This window comes from Gnatocerus cornutus, chromosome 6 (assembly GCF_029298725.1).
Source record: "Gnatocerus cornutus isolate USDA-ARS CGAHR chromosome 6, icGnaCorn1.1, whole genome shotgun sequence".
NCBI lineage: Eukaryota > Metazoa > Arthropoda > Insecta > Coleoptera > Tenebrionidae > Gnatocerus > Gnatocerus cornutus.
Window position 1 is genome coordinate 7,680,535 of NC_142238.1, and position 22,116 is coordinate 7,702,650.

Below are 22,116 nucleotides of genomic sequence, written 5' to 3' on the forward strand. Positions count from 1 at the left end.
CGCAAATTTGTGCTTAGAGGCTCGACCCCTAGCATAGTAGACTTTCAACATCGGCTGTCGTGGTCAGTAGACCGTTTAGCTTTCAAAGTGCGTTTTCTGTAAAGTTGAGGGGCTGAATTTGTCTTCTTCCCTTCCATCAGACGTCTTCTTTCAATTGTTAATATGTTGTAATTTCTGACACTGGGGCAGGAATTATGGCAGGTCAGTTAAACGACTATTTTCGGGCTTGCACGCAACTTCATGATGTATATGCATCTTGAAGCTTTCACGTAACCGCCTCGCATGTCGCCGGTACTTGCAAAACCCCATTTCTTCGAAATTGCACCCATGTCGGCGCCCATGGCACGATCAAGAGGTGTGCTACGCCACCCGGTGGGAGTACATTGATAATGACCTTGAACTGGGATGCATTGGCCGCGAGCCTACATTGTCCGTGTGTCGAGACTCTCCGAGACTCCTTTGTTTACTATGGTGTGTAAGAGTGTGTATGAGTGCAAGGAACAGTTTAAATCTCCAACGAATGCAAAAGCGGACGTCAGTTGTATATTTCTGGTGACTGAAGGCACAGAAATGAAACACGGTGGGGCGACGCGGAGGCCAGGGCCGCATTTAATTATTTTGCGTTGTTTCCTTTGTAGACGCTTTAATGTCTCGATGGTTCTTGGAAGTCGTTAACACAAAAGACTTGCAGCGATTTATGATCAACAAAGTTTTGTAGTTTCGCCATTTTATTAAGGAAATTCGAGTTTTTCTCGGGGCGGATTCGGGAAAGGATGAAGAGGGAAAGTCAAGGAGGAAATGGATTAGTAAAAAGTTTAAATTTAACTATTTGTTTAGAGAGTTTAAATTATTTTAATCAAGAGCGTTTCTTTATTGCCAATTTCTATGAGGATAAAAACGCAGCGTAAATCGACGATGTCACTTGCACACTGAGCTAAAATCAAGTTCATGTAAAGTTTATTCAAGTTGCAATACAAAGTTAAAGTAGATGCTGGAAACACGTCAAGGAACTGTTCGGAATTTAGTCAAATAAAATAAATAAACAGTCATCGAAAATAATATTCAATTCGGTAGAGAGTGTGCTTTTATTTTGATTCAAACAAAATCAATATTCGATTATAAAAATAAACTGGCCACCTATAATTTAATGCGTACATAATAATTATTTAGTTACATTTCAATGGTAATTGTTACACTCTATTTTTGTTTTCATTAAAATTAACAATAACAGCTGAACTGAACACGCCATTTTAGATTTTACCTGCATAATTAATTTTTAGTTGCCTAGGGAAGTTCGTGGTAAATTCTAAATTTAGACTTTCGAATCTCTCATGTAATTTGAACACTCAATAATTTAATCTGAAGCTCTTTATTTATAACAATTTGTCCAGAAATGGAATTAGGTTTTTAAATTGATGATTTTTTAAATAAAAGGGCCGCATCTGTGCCAAACGCCAAATTGAATGAAAGGATCTTGATCACTTCATCAAATGATTGATTAGCTGCCAGACTAACTTCATTGTTTTTGTTCATGCTACAACTATTTAAATATATACGTGTGCCACATTTTAATGAAAAATATGAGTAATGGGATGGTAATGAATGAGTGTTTAAAACTCTACCACGTTAAACATACCTTTCGAGAAATCCGTTGTTCATTATCGTAATCTAGTGCGTTCGGACATTGAATAAAGTTCATTTCTGTTACCTTTGATTTGTACCAGTAAAACGTGTGTGGTGGTTATTTAACATTTAAGTAACTGTGAAATCTGACAAAGGATATAATAAAATGCGCGTTTTTCATTTAAAGACCCGTTGCGTTTTCGATATAAGTTTCATCATTACAGTCTTATCCTATTTTGTCGCGATTTAATGTTTTTTATTCTACAGCATTGAAAAAAATCCATTTCCAGATGCAAAGTTAACGGCTTTATAATTTCTTAGCGTAAAACTCTGCAATTTTAGTAAAAACTTTTGGAAACTTACCAACTTACACTTTTAAACTTAATTTAAGTTTATGAATGGGATAATTTAACTAGCTGGCAATTTCAGGCTTTAAATAGACAACTTTCCAAATTAGCTAATTGCCGCTTCTTGTCTAAAAATGAAAAGATTGTAAACCCGAGGCTAGGATCGAAATAAAATGACTAATTTAACAGTATGAAAAGTAATAATTCTGGGTTGGCACTCGGGGGTAACTCGAATTTTAATTAAACATTGTATGAAGCATAAATCGTGAAATTGGTCTTAAAATGTTCCTGCTCCGGTCCTGAACGCAGCGTCAGGCGGGCAAGCATGTGGTGTGGTGGGTCGTGCACGGCACAGCCGGCAGAAGGGCACAGCTGCAGTCGTATTCCAACCGGCGAAGGGTGTTTGAACTTGCTCAGTATTATTCTTCCGATAGTATAGTGCGAACGCGTATTCTGGCTGTGAACCATGCTTTTCGAGAGTCCACCTAGTGCCCAAATATTCCCGGCATATAGTGTGCCACCCCCAATTGTGCCTCTTGCGCCGCCGCCCGTTAGGTAAGTCCCCGAAAGGATCACTCATCATCTTCATCACTTAAGACGCATGTTGTGGTTCACACGGCTTTTTGGATATTGTGTGTATATGTGGGTATTTTACACAAGCATTTTATTTGTAAATATTCCTAATATAATATAGTTAACATCCCCGTTTTAGAGCGAGTCTTTGTCTGCTTGTCTGTTGTGTTGAAAGCGCTCAAACAATAACTGTCCCCCTTCGACGGGGTTGGAATATGGTCGATTTTGGCCGTTTGTGCAGACTGTACTCGGCTGAAAGGCAGCATCTTGTGTTGCAATTCGCAGCTCGAGAACCTCTCTTCTACCTGCTTGGTTATCGGTTTGGGTGCGCAATGAATTCCTCCTTTGTGTAAAAATAATCCCATAGTCCCTTTCCACGGTTTTATTATCTTTCGTTTCCCTTCCTTGAATATGTAAATATTGATTTATCAAGAGGTGTCTGGTTTGTTTTGTTATTCCGGAGGTGCACTCCGGGTCTCGACAATCGTCTACACGTTACCACCACTAATTATCCTTGTTATGTTAACTACCATTAATTAAACTGTGATTAAACCTGATATTAATCCAACAAAACACAAATTTAAATAACGAAATGTTCCACACTGTTATGATCTACAACTTTTAATAATAACACATTGTTTCACGCAGTTTTAATCAAAGAAATTTCATTTTTGCTACTGCACCGGGGATCGCCTAGAACAAACCGACACGGAAAATTGTTACAATTTATTTCTCCTTCGTCGTTTGTATGAAAATAGAAACGAATGTCTTATTATAAAAAAAGAAAATTGGGATGATACACTTGGCAGGTTATTTTAATTTTGCTTATCTTCTCCCGCTGGGAGAATAGTGATAGTGCTGGCACAAAATGAGTCAAAATGAAAATGTAGCTTTCAGCTGTATAAATATGCGATGAAATTTTCAGGACGGACGTTTATTGCATATTAAGCTAATAATTAAAATTTGCATTCCATGCTCCGATGAGTGCAGTACAAAGACAATCAACTAGTGCAACCATAGTGTCTTTATCTTGTTTGAAAAACCTCACAGACGAAACTGTAAACAGTAATTGTAAATCAATCATAAACTAGTTAGGTACTATCAACACTTGATTCTAAACAAATAGTTGTTTGTAGATTAACACCACCACTATCAGTTCATGGAACAGGTATATTACGTCAGTGTGATTATTGAACAATCAGGTGTTGTTCTTCGTGTTCATGTCACACTTTTTGATATCACTGTTCAGGAACTGTAAATGATTACAATACTGAGAGTGCATATTAATCAGGATTCTCTATACCAGCAACATGTTCTTCTGAAGACAATACGAAAAAGAAATGTAATAACCGGCTGGTTTGAAACAGTTATCTTCCGCTAAATTATAAGACATTGTACGCTGGGCGGAATCCAATGATAATTAAGTTGGAATAGCTTTCGGAATTTATCGCATTTTTGTAAATATTTAGATGTCGTTTTTAGAGACTAGACACGAGACGGCCTCTCGATAAAATCAGACTTGACAATCGGATTTGCATAGTTGAAGGACAGTTAAATAACGGACTGTGGATTTGGAAAACTGTACTAATGTCCCAGACACTTAAAAAAACGAGTTCTAACAAAATAATTAATTTCTCGATATCTAATTAGACTTTTTTAATTCATTTAGAACAAAGAAAAAAATCATTGCATGTTTTCTAATGACGGATTTCACCGGCAACTTCGTTATCCAAATCTGTAAATACAAAATTTGTTTTGCTGTGGAATTAATTATAGCAAGATTCTCATAAAATGCCTTATTAAAAGTTTGCTGCATTGTTTTGTATTTCTATATAAACATTAAAGCGGATCAGCATCTAATGATTTCTGAACCTAAAGTAGCATAACTTGGAGTTATGGAGTCCAACATAACTAAACTTTTTTGATTCCAAAGTAATGTTGCTAGATCCCTTCTAAGGCAGTCATTCCAATCCCCGAAAGTCCCTCGAATAATTTGATATGTCACTTGATTACCTTCCTCCATCATTTATCGACAGAAGCGACATTTTCATCAGTGATAGCAGAAATTGGTCGCCCTACATAAAATCCATTTCACAATGCAACTAGTTCATATTAAGATTTGTTCAATTTGTTGTACTAGTCAGTGCTCCCCAAAATGCACAAAAATTTATCTCTGTACAAATTATGAAATTAAAAAAAAATGTGATTTGGAATGGCCTATATTTGGAAATACGAAACATTGTACATAAAATAGAGTCATTTCAGATTCTTCGATTTTATTTGATATTTTGATAGATTTTTCTTCAATCTAATTACAATTGAGGAAAATTTCCTAAACAAGCTGCCACATATTGAATTGTTTTATCAGATCTAAATAGAATCGGAACTGTTGTATCCGATATTTTTATTTATTCACACAATTTTTCGTAATTCTAGTCACAGAATAATAGGTTGCCCTTTTAGATGGAACATTCGGTATTGGAAAGCTAATTGAATTAATTAAGAATGATTGAATTTCATTTCGGCGAATTACCAATTTGCTAATTTACCCAAACACAAGCCAAACCACAAACCTCCTACCCTACAATTACCAAAACGTTACAACAGGTATACCTGGTAATAATTAACATAATTTTAAGTTAACAGGGAACAATTTTGCTAAAAACTTTGATTGGAAAATTTCCACAAGTTTCAGACGGCTGCTAAGACAAGGTACAGACCACCTACAACGTTCTTATCGATGTCATGCTGAGAACATTATTGTTCAAACTTGACTGTAAAAGATTTCATTATTTCAATATTGTTCACCGGCTATTAATGACATCATTAAGGTCTTACTAAGCGGCTTCTATCAATACAGTTTTTTTTTTATTAAAGTTAAGATTATTAAATTTTAAAAGGATTCGTGGAATTTCAATTTAACTGAACGAATGAACCAGTGTTTGCTTTATCTTGGGCTGTTCTGCATTACGTAATTGGCAGAATCGTTTCAATTAGCATGTATTGATTACTTTGCTTTCAACCAATGCACGATTTGGAACGGATAAATAAACTTTTATACCGCGAAATTTCATTTTCTTGTCTCCACAATAGTGTAAATGTTTAAATGAAATGTCTGCAAATACACCAAGATAATTAAGTCTGTTTTGGTTTCTATTTATTTTAAACGAATTAAGTAAAAAATCTAGGCAACAAGAGTGTAACACAGTTTGTAAGTAGAGTAACATGTGCGAATAAATTTAATTAATATCCCAGTTACACAAACAAAAAGAAATTTCAGTATGTTGCTGGCGTTACGGTTTTCGCATGACAACAATGTAGATTTGGAATTAACATCCCGAAAACTGCAGAACTATAATTCCACAGTGGGAAGCGAAAATGGGTCAAAAGGGTTTGTTTATTTCATGAAATATTTTGAATGAAAGCGTTCATCTTCCAATTATGTATTACATTTCCAATTTCGAAATAATTTGTTTTGAATTCGTAATAATTTGGTGTGTATGTGACTGAGCTTTGATCAGTCAGCGATTTTATTATTTAACAATTATTTGACTAACATTTAACTGATATCAACATGCACATTCTACTGTATTACTATACATTTTATTTAGTTTGAAGTTTACATATTTTCTTTATATTGTTACATGCAATAGATGTGCCTCACATGCTCTACTCTGATTCTTGATTTCTTTGTTGCTCCTCTTCCCCTTTCCTCATGTCTTCGTATAAATCGTACAACTCTTGATTGGGTTCATATACTTGACTTATGTGTATCAACTGAAACGAAAGACAGTTTAATAATTTCCATGCAGTAGTGGCGATTACATAGTTGTAGTATGTAGAATACGTTTTAGGTAATCTTTTAAAAATGACTCAGTGTTTAATTTTGTTTACCCGATTTTATTTTTGATAACAATACTATTGTTTGCGTTCGTTTATGAATATAATATAAAAGTAGAACCCCCACGAATAGACTTTATGTGTAGGTCCCTTCAATTATATGATTGTAGATTATTTAACAATGTTCCGAAAATGAACAAATATTGATTTTTTAACAATTGTAGTCGATATGAATAGTTGGTAGGTTTTATCGAGTTTTGCAGTTGTGTTTCCGACATCACTTCTGAACGGCAGTTATCGTGGTAAACCTTGTAAACACGTGAAAAGTAGAATTTGAGATTGACAAATTCGGTTGTTGGTGCTATTCGGAGGTGACGATCTTGGGACACTCAACTAACTTTTTCTTGCTCTTACATCATTAACTCGATAAGGTACCACTGTTAGTTTAGTCCGGGCGTAGTCAACAATTTAGCAATTTTGTAAATGTATTAATATACCTCGATTATGTTAAGTGTTTCATTGTTTGTAGTTCTTATTTTTCCTAATTATGATGGACAGTCTTTTTGGGAACGGATGTGGTGTTCCGAAAGGACTGACTCTATTCCTGTAAATTAATTGTAAAGATAACATTTAGAACTAAACTAGTGTTCGTCGCTGATCTTTTTAGACACGAAAAGTTTGTAGAAATCATCATGTTCATGCTACCACTTCTACTGACTGCATCACTAATCCGCCTTGCGTAGAATGTTGCACGCACTCGAATAATGAATTACAATCTCATGTGATTTTTTACTTCAAGTGTCGCAGACGTGTCCGGTATCACACCGAGAAGATGGATCCTTCCGACAAGGCATTTCGATGTTCGTCCGATGGATCGTCCACCACCTATGAAGGTAACGAACAACGAAGTCTCCAAGTAGCAGAATGTAGAGCGTAGCGGTTCGGAAGTGTAGCCCATTGGTCGTACACTGCCTGTTTTTTTAAGTTGATTTGTCTCTTAGGTTGCCGTTTCTTGAACCATCTTTGCCTTGTTACTAACCGACGGCAACTACAACATTAGACTTTTTTCATTTTCTCCACCACTTGGTTTATTCTAGCAGGTTCAACCGAACTTGACCACGGTGACTACCCCTTTGAAACTCCAACACGCCTAACACCAAGTGCATGTATTGATCGAACATTTGTAATATTGTTCCGTAGAAGGTCTTCTCAGTTGTCGAACTCACGCACCCCTTTTCCACGGTTTTCACTTTCAACGTAATGAAGAGGGGTGCGAGGGTGCCCTGCTTTTGTTTTGTTTACTATGATGTTACCGATGTTAAAATTGTAGCACTAGTTTTTAGTTAACTTAAGGACGTTTATTTATTTTCAGGGTTTTATTTTTGTATTTAGACGTGCTGACTAACCCAACTAACTCACGGGGGTTGAATTGTTTCGATTTTTAGTGTAATTATTTCTGGGAAAAATCAATGTTTGCGTTCTGCCCCTCTTGCTCCCGCATTGTTTGTTGCCGCCATTTGCGTGGGCATCATCTTCGTCTCATCCCCCATTCGGCGACATTCGGCAAATCGCCACCAGATGGCAAAACCTGACGTCGTGACGAAGAGGCGCCACGACGCCGCCTCCGCGAACTAAAACTCCAGCAACTGTTTATCGACCGGTCGTCACTCCCTCTCCCGACCACAGTAAATTTGAGAAATGCCATTAGACATAATCTTTTTTTTTTTATTTTCACACTGATGAAGAATACATAGAATCTATAATATCGGGTGCTACATACTACAACTATACATGTAAAGCAAGATAAGTCTAGAGATCCGTTGGTGGACGGAAAGGTGCAGAATATTTGTGCAAACAAAGGAGGGTTAACATTTCTGTGGGAATACAAGACAGTCGACCGCTACTATTAGCTAATTTCTATTCTAGTTGCATGATGGTAACAGCTATGGGTGCCTAGGTGTACATACACAGTACTAAGCTAACAAGTGTCTAAAACATCTACAAGGAGCCGTGTCTACTATGTACTAGGGCAGCACCGCCATGTGCGTTCCTTTCCTTCAAGGCACCGTGCACACACTACGGCTACGAAGACGAGGTCGACGTCGGCCTGGCCGTGGTCATGTCCCGAGGCAGCAGTAGCTCGAATCAGTACTGCTGTGACAGGACAATATCATGGCCGGACCGGTGGGACGTGGCGAGCAGGAACGCGACGCGGACACTGACTGAGTCGAGGGGAGATGAGCAACCCCTCGCTCAATCGCCGCCATGGTAACCGGCCTGCGCCGCCGCCACAGCCGCGCCCCACATCACTAATGTATACACGTGCACGGGGCGAGCTATTGATCGCACGTCGCGGCGCTGCGCCCTCACATTGCTGTTCCGCCATGGATAGCACTGACTTACCTTACGAGAGCGCGGGTGGAGGAGCAAGTCCGTTCTTTGACCAGGAGTCTTGGTATTACGCGTCCTGGAACAGACGGGCCCACATCAAATATTGAGTTTGACGCCGTGAACGGAAAGGAAATATTTATTTACGCCGCGTTTTCCGTTAATCCTCGTCTCGACGGACTGCAAAGTGTGCCCTTTACGGCACATCCAGACTAATGAAATTCAGATCCCTAGTAGCAAAGTTTTATGGAGAAAGATTCATCTTTCCATAAAAGTTTTTAGATTTCATTTCACAACTCGTGGTATCGAATTAACTAACAAAAGTTTCGCTTAACATGTAGAAAAATGTATCAAAAGTTACTAGAGTAACAAAAGAACTAAGAATTATTGTAGCTCATATATCAGCAAAGTGAGGCTCTTTATTCATAGGACATATCCGTATCTTACGAATTGATTTTACTCATTTCCTAAATAATCTTGTGAATAACCATATTTTACCTAATACATTCAGTTGTTATTTATTTTACAAAAAACGACATCGTGATAACATGTCTGAAAATTAAAGTCTGCACTATTTCACTAATTTAAATTCTATAAGCAAAATTATAATTTCCGAAAATACCTTCGATCAAAAGCTCAAAAAACTTATTTGTACTTTTTGAATTCATTTGTAAAAATAAGCTTACAATAGAGGAATTAGAATACAACTAGTGCCAGTCTTATTAATAAAACAATCCAAATATTGAATTATCGTATTTTAAATAATGCAACGTTTTGATAGACCGCGAAAGGTTATACATACTATTCACCTTTAAGATAATGAATCGTCGTCTCTTAATTAAGGTACTTACAGAATGCAATCTGTGTTAAACAAAGTTCTAAATGGCCAAAAGGTAAACATACAAACATCCAAAACTGCAATGCAGACGATCGGGATCACCTGAAACAATAAATTTATTCTGAGAAGTGTATTTAATGTTGTTTTTCTCTTCAACAGTTCCGCAATGGGTGAAGGCAACGGCCTGATCGAGCATGATATCCACGGCTCATTGGTACCTATGAATGGTAGCCATTCGGGTTCTTCGGGACGAAGTACTCCTAATAATTCAAATGATCCGGCACCAGGAAAGCTGTTCGTGGGTGGATTAAGCTGGCAGACCTCCAGCGAGAAATTAAGAGAATATTTTGGAATGTTTGGGAACGTCACCGATGTTTTAATCATGAAAGATCCAGTGACACAAGTAAGATCAAAGTTAATGATCGATTTTTTTTTATATTTATGTTTTGTATTTTTCGCAGAGGAGTCGTGGGTTTGGTTTCATTACGTTTTCGGAGCCATCGAGTGTCGACAACGTGCTCAAAGTGCCCATTCATACGTTGGATGGTAAAAAGATCGACCCAAAGCACGCCACACCCAAAAACAGGCCGAAACAACCGAACAAGACGAAAAAAATTTTTGTGGGGGGCGTTAGCCAAGATACATCCGCCGATGAAGTCAAATCCTACTTCAGTCAATTTGGCAAAGTTGAAGAGACGGTAATGTTGATGGACCAACAGACAAAAAGACATCGCGGTTTCGGTTTTGTCACGTTTGAGAACGAGGATGTGGTCGACCGTGTCTGCGAAATTCACTTCCACACAATAAAGAACAAAAAAGTAGAATGCAAGAAAGCTCAACCGAAAGAAGCTGTACAGGCCAGTGCCCAATTGCTCGGCAAGCGACTCATGCTGAGTGGCTTGGGGATGCGGATGGCCACCCCTGGGGCCGGTGCGATAGCTGCCGCCACCAACCCATTGGCTGTGGTTCAAGCTCAGGCTCACGTTCAAGCAGCGGCCGTTGCCGCCGCTGCCCAGGCTCAGACAGCCGCCGTCGCCAGTTACGGCAAGTTGTTCGGAGCTTATCCGCCGTTGGCAAGCTACCGATATTCGCCTTATCCCATTCCGGCGGTGGGCGCCGGTGTCGGAGCAGCAGCCGCTGCGGCCGCCGGAGGCACCCCGACGCCCGCCTCCGCCGCTGCCGCTCCTGCGCTAGCGCCTCCCGTCGGCGCGAGTCCCTATCAAGGCTATAACCTTACCAATGTAGACATGTCTAGCTTCCAAGGTGTGGACTGGGGCTCGATGTACGGCGTAGGCATGTATGTCTGAACGTAGTTGACACGTAATTTTGCTCACTCTCTCGTTTTATTTTTTGGTTACTTTTCCGTTTTGTGTACTTTTCGTATTAGTGTTTTTAATGGGCCGCGTGCCCACTGGACTTCCAAACGAAACATTTCCAATTGTCAATGGCGGCGTCTCGTGCCTATTTTGACTGTGCGTTTTGATATTTCGATTGAACAAACATGTGTATATAGAATATAGAATCTCATTTGCATTAATGCTATGGGCAGTACAGAATAGCATCACACCGGCTTGTTTATTCCTCCTGATTGAACCGATGCCGCCTCCTGCTCATTTAGCATTTAGCAATAACTCGCAATAATCAGTATTAAAACAACGTCAAAATGATGTTGAAATTTTTCTCGTATTGCTCTGACCTACCTGTGTATTCCTCTTCGATGGCAATAAATTTTAATTGTTCCCTTCTTCTTTTTTTTTTTTTCATTTTCATAATTCGTTCTCAGCAAGCGCTCCTATTTTGTCGCAAGATCGGGTTGTGTTTTGACTGTACTTAAATAATTATAGGTACTTAATAATTTATTACCGATTTGACTGAAAACGGCGATACTTAATTTATATTTTAACGATACAAAAGTATGTGGTTTGTTTGCTATTTATTACTGTTATACTCTGTTTATAGATCTCATTGATAATAGCGAGTAAGTTTTTAAGAAGCCGCTCGTGAAACTCGTAGAAGAGGCTTTGACAAAATGTCTGCCATTCTCCCAGTAAATACTCCTCACCGGTGGTTTTTGAACGTATAGCTTTATGAAAACGAAAGTCCGGCGTTTGGCAAAACATTTTTGTTGAAAATTGACGCACCTTCTTACGACTTGCACCGGTGGCCTCCTGACCCGTTTATCTCGAACGGTTAAGGTCCGTGTCCACGGCTGAAGCGTGTTTTGTGGATTTAAAGAGATTTTTGATTGGCGCCGTCCGTGGTCATGGATCTTGTAGGTTAGCGTGTTTCTTTACGTTTAGTGCAGCTACGCCATAGTTTGCCCCCGTTTGTTCGATTCTGCAGATCTAGTCAAGGCGATGTCGGCCTGATTTTTCATCACACCTCCACACATACACATAGACAGACCTGCCTACATTCCGTAGTAGCTGTGCATCGAGTTTCTCTCATAGTGTGATTCGCGGACCAATGCGTCTATTGGTTGGCCTTGTCGCGCCCCACGACGCAGCGAAACTAAGAGCACTATTTGTCCACAGCGTGGAAACAGTGCAGCGTAATCGTTCATCATCCCCCTCTGATAGCATCTTGCCTTTCAGTTGTCTTCAGTATTGCGAATCTTGACTGACTTTTGCTCTTGGTTTCGCGTCGCTCATAGTAATTTTAAAATGTTCATACTGATGTTTTTATAATGTATAATGCTTAGTATTAGGACTGCCGATGGGACGGGCGCCGCTCGGCCTTGTGATAGTTGTTGGGCGCTCGCGGGGCACCGTCCCGGCGCTGCCGCGGGCCAGAAGTCGGCCATGGTACTATCAGCGATTCGGTGAGTCGAAGGAAGGACAAAACGTGGACGTCCATGGTCCAGGTGAGGCTCGGCCCGCGGCGACAATAACTTTGTAAATTATATCCAGTTGACAGCAATAAGCGTTGTGAGACAGAATGAACCCTCTATTTTTGTATTCAATTATAAATGTTAAGACAAATAAAGTTTAGTTTCACTTGTTAAGTGAACCCTGCTGAGTATGTAAATACTGTAGTATCGAGAGGGTCTGTTTGAGTATGGCAAACTAAACGGTCAAAGCAACTACTAAAAGCGGCACAACGGAATTCTGTGTTGCGCTGCCGCTCTGTTACATAGACATTTATGTTTAGCTGTTTGTCGTATGTATTTTAAAGTTACTGTAGCTACATAAGTACTGTATAATTTCATAGTTACTAGATTTAGTGTTTGTAGAATGTATCTCTGTGTGTAGTGTAGTGCGGCCGAGGTCGCGATTGCACTGTAGTAGAGCCGTTACGAATAAAGTAGTTTCATAAAGTAGAATGCTGCTTGATCAATCCTGACGATGCCGGACCGGCGTGATTGCTATTAACATAGTCTAGTCTAATCACCGCTTTCTGTGATAACAGTCTGGTCACTCACTGCACGGTCTGTGTCTGTAGCTGTTTCCGTGCCTTAACCGCGTCGCGGACCCCGACAATATGCTCCGGAGAGCGTCACCGAAACTCTGTAGTAGGACTTGGTGGTAGAGAGGTAGGACTGGCCTGTTGAATGTGTATGCAGTAGCTATTTGTATACATCGTTTTAGCTGCATCCAGAACGGCGAACTTCGACCCGCCCGAGACCCACACACCACACTAAGGACTAACACTTTTGAAGTTTGGCAAATTTTCAATACACAGATCAGTTTGAATCAAACTACTAATCTTTAACTATCTAACTAAATTAGCCAAACTGCAAAGATACACGTGGAATGAACACCATATCATGTAATGGAACGTACTAAAACTCCAAAAAGTAAATAGAACAAGAGGAAACACTCTTTTCGTCGGGAGAGCTTGCGTCATTAAATCTTTTAATTACACAAATTAGGTAGAGTTTCTTCCAACAAAGCTTCCCTCCTGTTTTAAATACTCGTGAAATAATGGTCACACCAAGATTGGGGTCTGGCGGTGGTTCTTCCTGTGCGCGTTTTGGATGCACATTTATACCACATTTCAGTTCGAGTGGTAACTTCCGCTCGAAAATGACAGTCTGTTAGTCAGACTTGCCTTGTTGTCTTCCTTACTCAGAGTAGACTAATAATTTGCTAGCTCGTGTGGGTACTCAGATTTTTTTTCAGTTTCATATTCATAGGTGTGTTAGTTGTCGTAGTTGAGACAGGCCCACATTTGTTAGATTTACATATCTCCTATAAACTTACAAAAATTAACGATGTAACCGAAAAATTTCGATGAATAAATATATTTTCAAAATTTGATTCTTGTACATACTTAAAATTGCATATTTATATTCAAGGATTAATATAGTTGTTATATAAGCATTCCAGGAGAAACTGTAACTAATGTGATGTACAAATTTACCTTATTTATTAATATACAGAAATAAAAAAGACACTCGTTTTGTAACAGTCGCAATTATCTTATGCCTATTTAACTAAAATATTCAACAAGTCAATTTCCTAACCAACCTCGTTATACCCCAAGAATGTCTCTCGCTGCATAAACCTTTATCAAATCGCATCGTATTAAACCGATCTACAAATCTAATCAGAATGAAAGCCCAAAGAAGGTAAGTGGAAAGTTGGGAGCTAAATTAAATTACTTCGCTCACCTCATAATTCTTCATGTAAAATTTCGGCACGAAGGGATTTCTCTAGAAAAGAGCACTCGTTACATGAACAAAAGTAAATATTTGGTACCTTGGTGTACTTGCAAAAAGGGCGAATCATGATTTTACACTATAATTTAGAGAACGAAAAATTTCAAACCGAAATTTTTATTGTCTGACGGACTACAACTTGATTCGGATTTATCTTCAAAAATATTGTAAAGCGCAACGAATAATTTAGCGAACCTTTTAAGAGATTTTTTAGGACGCAACAAAAGAAATCCATTTCCTCATAACCATATAAAACTTCGTTTTAGCACCATTTTTCAACAACGTGTTGAGAGATGCTACAGACATAAAATTTTAGCTGAAAATGTTATTGATCTAGGGACAACGGAGGAGTGTCTACACAACCCAGTTATTTCTAATCCCACTGATTGTACAGGGGAGGGTGATCGTGAAATACAAAGACAAAATTCAGCAATTTATCATAGTTTTTGTGAGAAAAAACGAATACAAAAACAGTAGACAAGTAATTTCCCGAGAGCTCGAGAACAGACGACCTTTCAATATGGTAATCTGTGAAGATTCTAAAATATGTGTGGCCGAATGGCTTAGAAGAGAATTTCTGATCAAAACATACAAAATCTAACCACCCTGCTCCGAAATTGGGTCCCTAAACCATGCTAATGAATGACAAAGGAGTTAAGTAGACTGACCACTTACGTATTAAAGTTTTGATGAATACTGGAGTTGTTATTTTAACTAAAATACATTTATAAAGTGAAAGACGATAAATTACAGGTAAGTACATTAAAAAATTCTACGTACATACCAGCCATTGTGTGGCACGCAGTCTCTTTAAAACGTGATTAAAATTAAGTCCCAAAGGAAAAAATACAAACAGATCGATTTTGGTTGTTACTGTATTTCGTGTTAGTGCTGCATTATCGTATCAAATTCACACAATCGCACTTTCAAAGAGTAGACAAGTAAGTGAAAAAACCTTTTTACTGTGATGAGAAGGTCGAAAGTTCATATTTTGACCCAATTTTTCGTGTTAAATTAACCATTTTTTAAACTAGCGCGGTTATACAATGTTAATAATACTACCTTGGGGCGAAACTGATTTGATAAAATTTTGATCAGAATTTATAATTCATTTTCCTGGGGCAAATGGAATGAATGATCGCAGGAAATTTGAAATTCCGTCAAATATTTTCCAAGGGTCACAATTTAAATAATTATGTTCAAATGAAAGCAAGGGGTGGATAAAAATAACTAGAATTAGAAGAAGCTCCACTATCAATCAACTTAAATCTAGAAATGTAAAAAATATTGATAAGTTCTCGCCCGCTCATCGCTCAAGAGGAATTATTGAATGAAAGGCAACAGAGCTGATTATAATGATTTTTTTGCATCACTTTTAACACAAAGTATTCGTCTAATTTTAGGAAATAAAAGATTGTCTCAATATTTTGTAATATCCCTGTGTTTTGGGTATTAACAGCAAATTAAAATTAATTTTAAGACACATTACTCTAAATAACTAAGATTTGATGGATTAGATTATGACTACAATCCAGTATTAAAAAAGAAGTTTAAAATTATCGTTGATCTATAAAAATCGAAATACTTTTGCGAATTTTGAGCCAGATAAAAATTATTGATCACGTCGGCGTCGTGCAAAAATGTGTACGCCGCGCGCCACTGGCTCGATATTTATACCTGCCCCAGCACATGCGTCCCGACGCCTTTCCAGTCTGCAATCGACCATCGCACAAGCATCACCTTATTTACATAATCATAAACATTGAGGTGAGTTATCTCGATTATCAGGCGCTCGTTTTAACTCTCCTTCCAGAATGACGGACTACCGGAGTTCATCACCAACATCGGACATTTTTTCCGACGAAGTTGATTCAATATCAATCCGAGACAAAGCTCTGCTCAAACGTTCTGTTTCCAAACATCACAATAATAATTTCAAAGCTGGTTACGTTCCAGTTCATGAGCAACACCTGACAAAAACTGGGTTAAGAGGACGAAAAACTTTTGCATTTTGGACGCTGGTAGCTCTTTTGTTTGTTCTAGCAGTGGGGAATCTGCTTTTAACTATAACAATTTTGGGGGTACTTAGATTGGGGCAAGGGATGGAAAGTATCGAATTAGTCCCTGAAGACTACGCTGTGAAATTCTTCGGCGATACCGATTTGGGGCATTTATACAAACGCGATGGGAAAATCGAAGGATTCAAAGACGAACCTGTTGAAATCTCAGCGGAAGAAAACGCAGTTCTGTTAAACTTGATGTCTTTGCGAAATGGACGTGCAAGCAACCAATTACGAGTTAACAAGAACGGAACGAGTTTCTGGGGGTTTGAATCGTTCGATGTTAGAAATAAACAAGGGAATCTTATATTTTCTACCAACAACCCTAGCTTCCAGTCCTTAACAGGCGCCAACTCTCTCAAGGCAAAGAGTGTTTTCACAAACAGAATTGTGAGTCCTGTCCACAGTAAACTAAAACTTGAAGCACGTATTATGACTATTAAAGGCTCAGAAGGCACTCGAATGGATGGAAAAGAGATAGTTTGGAGTGCTGATCAAGATATTTACCTCAAGACGAACAATGGCTCTATTGTCCTAAGCGGCAGCGATGGGACCCTTATTGATGTTAGACGCATCCCTATTGCCACTTTGAAGAATAACAATTTCGTCACTTCGCAATACAAAGTTTGTGTTTGCATGCCTGAAGGAAAGTTGTTCCGAATTCCCGTTCCTAGTGGACCAAATCCTAAGGTCTATTGTCATCATATCAATACTTCGCCACAACATAATCCATGCATGTAATTTAAAGACGTTGATGGCGTTTAGTTCAGTAACTCTAGCATATCGTTGAGACAATATAATTGAGGGATGGTAACCCTCATTAATAGTAATAGGAGAATTTTTATAAAATTATTTCTTGTTGTTTTCTATTGTATAGTGACACTTTTGTGGAAAGAACATCTAAATACATTATCTAGATATTATGTTTATTGGTTATTATTCAGAGTGAATGAGACTAAAAAAAATATAGTTGACCGGAAACTTTCCTGCTAATAATGAAGAAAATGTTCTATTTATTTGTTTAAACAGTTTCTACTGCATAAGCGTTATAGTTAGTGTTTCTGGTGGACTTTTTTTATATAATTTTTCATATGGAGTCCTATAAGCGAGCTAGGCATCATTTACTATTTTTGTATTTTAAAAACTTGCGAACTTTATTCTTTGCAAAAATGTTGGATCGATTGGACTGCATAACTTCGCTATCACGCGAGATGTTTAATCGCTCCAGTCATAAACGTGTGAACACTTTACCACGCACGTTGAAAAAAAAAGAAGAAGAGGAATGACCGCAGTCATTTTTAATGCGCAATTATTAAAAGTTTAAAAATGTGGATGGAGTCATGAATAAAAGACAGTTTCCATATCAAGGTTAAATTTGTTTTAATAAGAAATGCAAGTTAATTAGGAAACGAGTTAAATCCACGCGACAAAATCTTAACACTATTAGATTAATAAAAAAACAAAATTCAATGTCAATTTTCGATTGTTTCCATGCTTTCATCTCCTTCAGCTTCCATATCCTCATCTTCTTCTTCCCCTTCTTTCTTCTCTGGAGGATTTTCGTAAGCTTTATCTAATGGGGAGACTACAACTCCGTCCCAAACCGACATTTCTTTAGCGACTGAGGCATTTCCTTCCAACCCTAAAATATGTTTATACCCTCCATGTGACAGGACCCTTAACAAAGTTTGAGCAGTTAGGCAACAAATATCCTGTTGTTCTAACGTCATGGCTGTATGAATTCGTAAACTGACCCCTTCGCAAGGATCGGTAATCCCCGCTGATCCTGGTAAAAACAACCCCGCAGACAACAACTGGAAAACCCTTCTAAACGCGACATTAATTGGCAACGCCTGTCGACTAGGATTATGCATAATGGCAAAATGAGCCAATAAATCCAACATCCACGGAGTAAGCGGCTCGAACCCCTCGAATCTAGTTCGGATATCTCGTAATAAACGGATTAGGACTTTAATGGACGAATGATGGGCGTTCTCTTCGAACCATCGACTATGTCTAATCGCTGCTAGATGACTTAACATGATTTTTTGATCCAAGTGGATCTCGGGATCTAACTTTCTAATGTTGTGGTGAAGGGTCGTGACCATTACACGGACGCAAGCGAAACTGTTGCTAATTTCAATTCCTCGTTCGTTGGTTGTGTGGTTTAGTTGTTCGCCTTTGGTAACTACTTCGCTTTTCATTAGGTTTTTCAAGTCTTCTTTCACTTTGTTGCCGAGGGCTTCCACGGCTTCTCGGGTCGGTAGCGTTTTCAGAATTACGACAATGTCGGCAACGTTGTGGCCTGTTACCATTGTCCCTTTCTTGAAGGAGCCCACCTGGCGCACCTCTTCCAGTTGCTGCAAAAAGTCAATTGCGTAATGGACACGTCTCGCAAGTTTTGCATTTTGTTGAAATTTAATATAGATTAAATTGCGTGTAATATTACATTTTTTTAATACAAAAAGTGATAAACGGTTACTGAGCTAAAAACAAAACTCCACAAAGCTAAACCAGAAGATCCTAAAAAATTCCGTCAAAACCATAAAGCTTCATCAACAAAATTAGAAGAATCAACACCACTTCAATGCAAAATTACAAAACAAGACGTTAAAATAAACTTACGCATGCATCAAAAGCTCCAGGCGCCACCACAAGGTTATCCAAAACAGTTTGTATCTTTGTAACCAAATTCAGGATGGCAGTCTGTTCTGCAGGTGTTGGGGACAAATCAACATTACGCTTCAAAAGGGCTTGAGTAAAAGCTGTCTCATCAGGGGCTGGTTTAACACGTGGGAAAGATGACTCACAGAGAGCCAGATCAAAGGGGTGTCTTGGCAAAAACATTTTTACTTTATAGGGGGGTCTTCCAATACCGCGATTCATTCCTCCTCTTCCTCTGATTCCGCCTCTTGCCATTATATAACCTACAAATGCATTTTTATACCAGTAATAATAAAAATGGAGTGTTTTTCTTACAAATCGAGTTGAAATCACAAAAACACCGGCATTAGACGCACACAACACGAATCCAGTTATCGATCCCACCAATGCCAACATTGTGTGATATGACAGCTGAAATCCCTATCTTATGTAATAAAGAATGTGTTCAATCGAAGAAATAAGTTTTTGTTTATTATAAAGCACTTCAGTGTGTTAACAAACTCAACAGAGAAACCAGAGAAACACTTCAACTGAAATAAATTCGTTACAATAAAACAGTAAAAAATGACAAGCGCTGACAACCAGAAGCGCGGGAGATTTGAATTTCCAATTCAATTATGGATCCTCATAATAAGGCCACAAAGTAGATGTCTGATAAAAAAGCTTGTTTACACTTTTAACCATCATTAAAGTTTTCATCAACGAATAATTTCCCAACCAATTTTCCCAGATAATTCCACCGTAGTAACCATTAACCTCTCCTGCTCTATAGAACAGCCCATTTAAATTTGATTCAAAACAGCTAAAAGTAATTATTTTAGAATCATAGTAATAAAAACGTGTGTCTACCTGTTGAACCACCACCCTCCACCAAAAGAAACCGCACAAGGACAACATGAGGGGGCTTGATCGTTTTTCTGATCAAACGTACTAAAAAAAGAACCATTATGACTAGAAAACGAATCAGACGCATTTCCTCTGTATCCACCGATTATAATTTGATATTTACTTCTTTCTGGTAGTATCTGAAATGTGTCATACTCAGCCCAAACGTGCTTTCCAGAAAAATCGGTCAATTCGACTCGTAAAACCAAGTTGCGTCCTTTTGAAAGTTCACTAATAAAGTCGTTACCAAACCAAAAATCATTGCTAAGTTTTCCAAAACCAGTCCTATAATCGGACCAACTCCGATTGAAGTTTTCAGGAGGATTATTCTCTCTCCGTTGAATAACAGTCCAGTGTTCATTATTTCGAAGAACACAGTATTTGGCAGTGCTTTCGAAAATATAAATACCACTTTCAAAAGTATCATCTAAATCATCACAACCTGTTTTTTGAGACTCAATTTTTACATCGGAATTATGTTCAGTGAAAGTTTTAGGAAAGTTATGTTTCAAAAAGGCTTCGAGAATCTTGTTTTGTTTACCAAAACTTTTGTCGATCGTTTCCTCAATTCTGTCCGCGATATTTAACGGACACTGTCTGAGCACTGAATCCGTTTTTTTTAAATGTTCGATCTCTTTGTTTAAAATCGCTCGGGAAGTGTTTTCTACTGTTGAAATCCGTTGCATTAAATTTGTCAGAGATTTAATAACAACATCATCTTCAACATCTCTTTTATGAACTTCTTTGACATCAGACTGAAGATCGAGGGGTGGTTCGATGGTGCCACTTCCTTCACCTTCGTAGTCGTTAAAATCCCGTTCGTTATCTTCTTTATCATTGATTTTATCAAAAATAACATCAACTTTAGAAGAGATATCGTTGAGAAGATCCTCCACGAATCGAGGGGTGTTGCACTTGATTGTTAGTTTCGGTCGCTCATCCTGGATTTTATGAGAGATAGAGTTTTGTTGTAAAATGAGTAAACGGTCTATTTTTTTTTCGATCATCTTGACAGTACTCAATATACCGCGTGCAGCAAACTCTCCAAAAAGGAAATGATCTTGATGCAAAGGTTCTTCTTTCAAATTCGACACCGCGTTTTGGATATCTCTAATTTTTTTAAGGGCGTCAGCTATTTTCGGCTCTATGTTCACAACGGAATTAATTTTGGTTTCAAACTCCAAGAGCTTCTCTTGGCCTCTAAAACAAGACAACTCAAAGAAGCAGCTGGTCATGCAGATTAATTGATTTTTATACTTGCTTATGATATCGGCTTTACGATCTAACGTGGCTAACTGATCATTCCAAGCAACAACATGTAGTTGCAATGTATCCCAAATATGTGCCCGTTCTTGTAGATTATTGATGTTACTGCCAACAGCAGCTAAAGATGTTACCATAGACATCATTTGTGGTTGTACGGAATTTAAAAAAACATCGTTCCACTTTTCAAAATGGTCTACGAAAAATTCTGAAGTGTTGACTACAATTTAAATTACTCACCTGTTAGCGTTTTGGTTACCATCTTCAGGTTATTAATTTCTTGTTGGATAAGAAGGTGACTAGTGACATTGACCTCACTTGTCGGTTTAGAAAATGGAACGCGTAGTAAAATTAACAAAAATAAGTGCAACATTTTTGCGTAGTTGCACGAATTAATGAAAGAGTACGAGTGGTATAATTCAAGGGCACACATGCGAAGACATTGGTTGAAGAGGACAAAAAACGTGTCTGATTTTCCAGATGTCTTTATTTGTCCAGATGTTCGTTTTTTTAAACGTTGGGGTAGGTTCGTGATTATTAAATTAATGAATTCAAAATTAAACAATTCATTAAAAAATATGACGTTCAGGCATAAACAACCAACAAAGTAAAAATTAAAAGTTGACTCATTTTATACTCAGTCAATGCAGCTTGTCAATTAGAGAAAAACTCAAAAATTTTATTCAATTTTACTGTATATTTCAAATTAAATTCTAATGCGTTTGTTATGGCCTTGCACTTGAAGTCATAAATTGGGATTTACATATTTTGTTTGCTTAAATACAAGTGATTATTAAATAACACACTTAACTAAATGACCACCGGAAACTGCATAAATGTATTTCAAGAAGGCCACAAATTTAAGAAAGCTTTTACGTTGAAAATTGGGCAAATTATACGTATAAACCCTAAACCCCATCGTTTAAGTTTGTGGGATCATTAAGAAACAACCTCTATAATCACACTGACTGATAA

General features: G+C 38.0%; 5 protein-coding genes across 8 annotated transcripts in view; 2 read left to right on the forward strand and 3 right to left on the reverse strand.

The window, feature by feature from the left end:
- Nucleotides 1-10,917, forward strand: part of msi (RNA-binding protein musashi) — a 49,898-nt gene extending 38,981 nt beyond the window's left edge. Inside the window, exons 1-3 of one of the 3 annotated variants that reach the window (XM_088040017.1) lie at nucleotides 2,314-2,525; nucleotides 9,769-10,012; nucleotides 10,071-10,917. In XM_088040017.1, coding sequence (XP_087896143.1) covers nucleotides 2,437-2,525; nucleotides 9,769-10,012; nucleotides 10,071-10,916 — 1,179 coding nt within the window. In that variant the 5' untranslated portion in view covers nucleotides 2,314-2,436 and the 3' untranslated portion in view covers nucleotide 10,917. Of the gene's footprint in view, nucleotides 1-2,313; nucleotides 2,526-7,183; nucleotides 7,277-9,768; nucleotides 10,013-10,070 lie in introns of those variants that run through there. The other 2 variants (XM_088040019.1, XM_088040018.1) reach the window with 2 other exon arrangements.
- LOC148172570 (uncharacterized) lies at nucleotides 6,125-12,913 on the reverse strand. 2 transcript variants are annotated; one of them, XM_088040020.1, is made up of 4 exons: nucleotides 12,824-12,913; nucleotides 9,623-9,711; nucleotides 8,787-8,850; nucleotides 6,125-6,320 (listed from the first exon to the last, which is right to left on the reverse strand). In XM_088040020.1, exons 2-4 carry the CDS (start codon nucleotides 9,670-9,672, stop codon nucleotides 6,213-6,215), a joined length of 222 nt encoding a protein of 73 aa, XP_087896146.1. In that variant the 5' UTR covers nucleotides 9,673-9,711; nucleotides 12,824-12,913; the 3' UTR covers nucleotides 6,125-6,212. The 2 variants fall into 2 exon arrangements, 1 of the variants encoding a protein (XP_087896146.1); XR_015770310.1 differs by lacking the exons at nucleotides 8,787-8,850; nucleotides 9,623-9,711; nucleotides 12,824-12,913 and adding an exon at nucleotides 8,409-8,531 and having other exon boundaries at nucleotides 6,240-6,320.
- Nucleotides 12,914-15,942: 3,029 nt separating this feature from the next.
- Nucleotides 15,943-17,252, forward strand: Scgbeta (sarcoglycan beta). Its single transcript, XM_088038094.1, has 2 exons — nucleotides 15,943-16,036; nucleotides 16,083-17,252. The coding sequence occupies exon 2, from the start codon at nucleotides 16,084-16,086 to the stop codon at nucleotides 17,068-17,070; it is 987 nt and encodes a 328-aa protein (XP_087894220.1). The 5' UTR covers nucleotides 15,943-16,036; nucleotide 16,083; the 3' UTR covers nucleotides 17,071-17,252.
- Nucleotides 17,253-17,692: 440 nt separating this feature from the next.
- On the reverse strand, nucleotides 17,693-19,416 carry LOC148172572 (interleukin enhancer-binding factor 2 homolog). Its single transcript, XM_088038091.1, has 3 exons — nucleotides 19,309-19,416; nucleotides 18,955-19,256; nucleotides 17,693-18,689 (listed from the first exon to the last, which is right to left on the reverse strand). The coding sequence occupies exons 2-3, from the start codon at nucleotides 19,246-19,248 to the stop codon at nucleotides 17,802-17,804; spliced, it is 1,182 nt and encodes a 393-aa protein (XP_087894217.1). The 5' UTR covers nucleotides 19,249-19,256; nucleotides 19,309-19,416; the 3' UTR covers nucleotides 17,693-17,801.
- Nucleotides 19,417-19,601: 185 nt separating this feature from the next.
- On the reverse strand, nucleotides 19,602-22,111 carry LOC148172573 (uncharacterized). The gene is made up of 4 exons (XM_088038090.1): nucleotides 21,382-22,111; nucleotides 21,136-21,337; nucleotides 19,843-21,078; nucleotides 19,602-19,795 (listed from the first exon to the last, which is right to left on the reverse strand). The coding sequence occupies exons 1-4, from the start codon at nucleotides 21,572-21,574 to the stop codon at nucleotides 19,609-19,611; spliced, it is 1,818 nt and encodes a 605-aa protein (XP_087894216.1). The 5' UTR covers nucleotides 21,575-22,111; the 3' UTR covers nucleotides 19,602-19,608.
- Between the last annotated feature and the right edge of the window lie 5 nt (nucleotides 22,112-22,116).

Excerpts from the sequence above, each read along its gene's own strand:
- LOC148172570 (XM_088040020.1), bottom strand. The coding sequence starts at position 9,672 with ATGTTTACCTTTTGGCCATTTAGAACTTTGTTTAACACAGATTGCATT. Across the intron at positions 8,851-9,622 it reads TTTAACACAGATTGCATTCT|GACGCGTAATACCAAGACTC; the intron begins GTAAGTACCTTA and ends CGTCTGTTCCAG. Across the intron at positions 6,321-8,786 it reads TCCACCCGCGCTCTCGTAAG|TTGATACACATAAGTCAAGT; the intron begins GTAAGTCAGTGC and ends CTTTCGTTTCAG.
- LOC148172572 (XM_088038091.1), bottom strand. The coding sequence starts at position 19,248 with ATGGCAAGAGGCGGAATCAGAGGAAGAGGAGGAATGAATCGCGGTATT. Across the intron at positions 18,690-18,954 it reads CTGGAGCTTTTGATGCATGC|CAACTGGAAGAGGTGCGCCA; the intron begins GTAAGTTTATTT and ends GACTTTTTGCAG.
- LOC148172573 (XM_088038090.1), bottom strand. The coding sequence starts at position 21,574 with ATGTGTGCCCTTGAATTATACCACTCGTACTCTTTCATTAATTCGTGC. Across the intron at positions 21,338-21,381 it reads GGTAACCAAAACGCTAACAG|ACCATTTTGAAAAGTGGAAC; the intron begins GTGAGTAATTTA and ends AATTTTTCGTAG. Across the intron at positions 21,079-21,135 it reads AAAGCCGATATCATAAGCAA|AGGCCAAGAGAAGCTCTTGG; the intron begins GTATAAAAATCA and ends GTCTTGTTTTAG.
- Scgbeta (XM_088038094.1), top strand. The coding sequence starts at position 16,084 with ATGACGGACTACCGGAGTTCATCACCAACATCGGACATTTTTTCCGAC.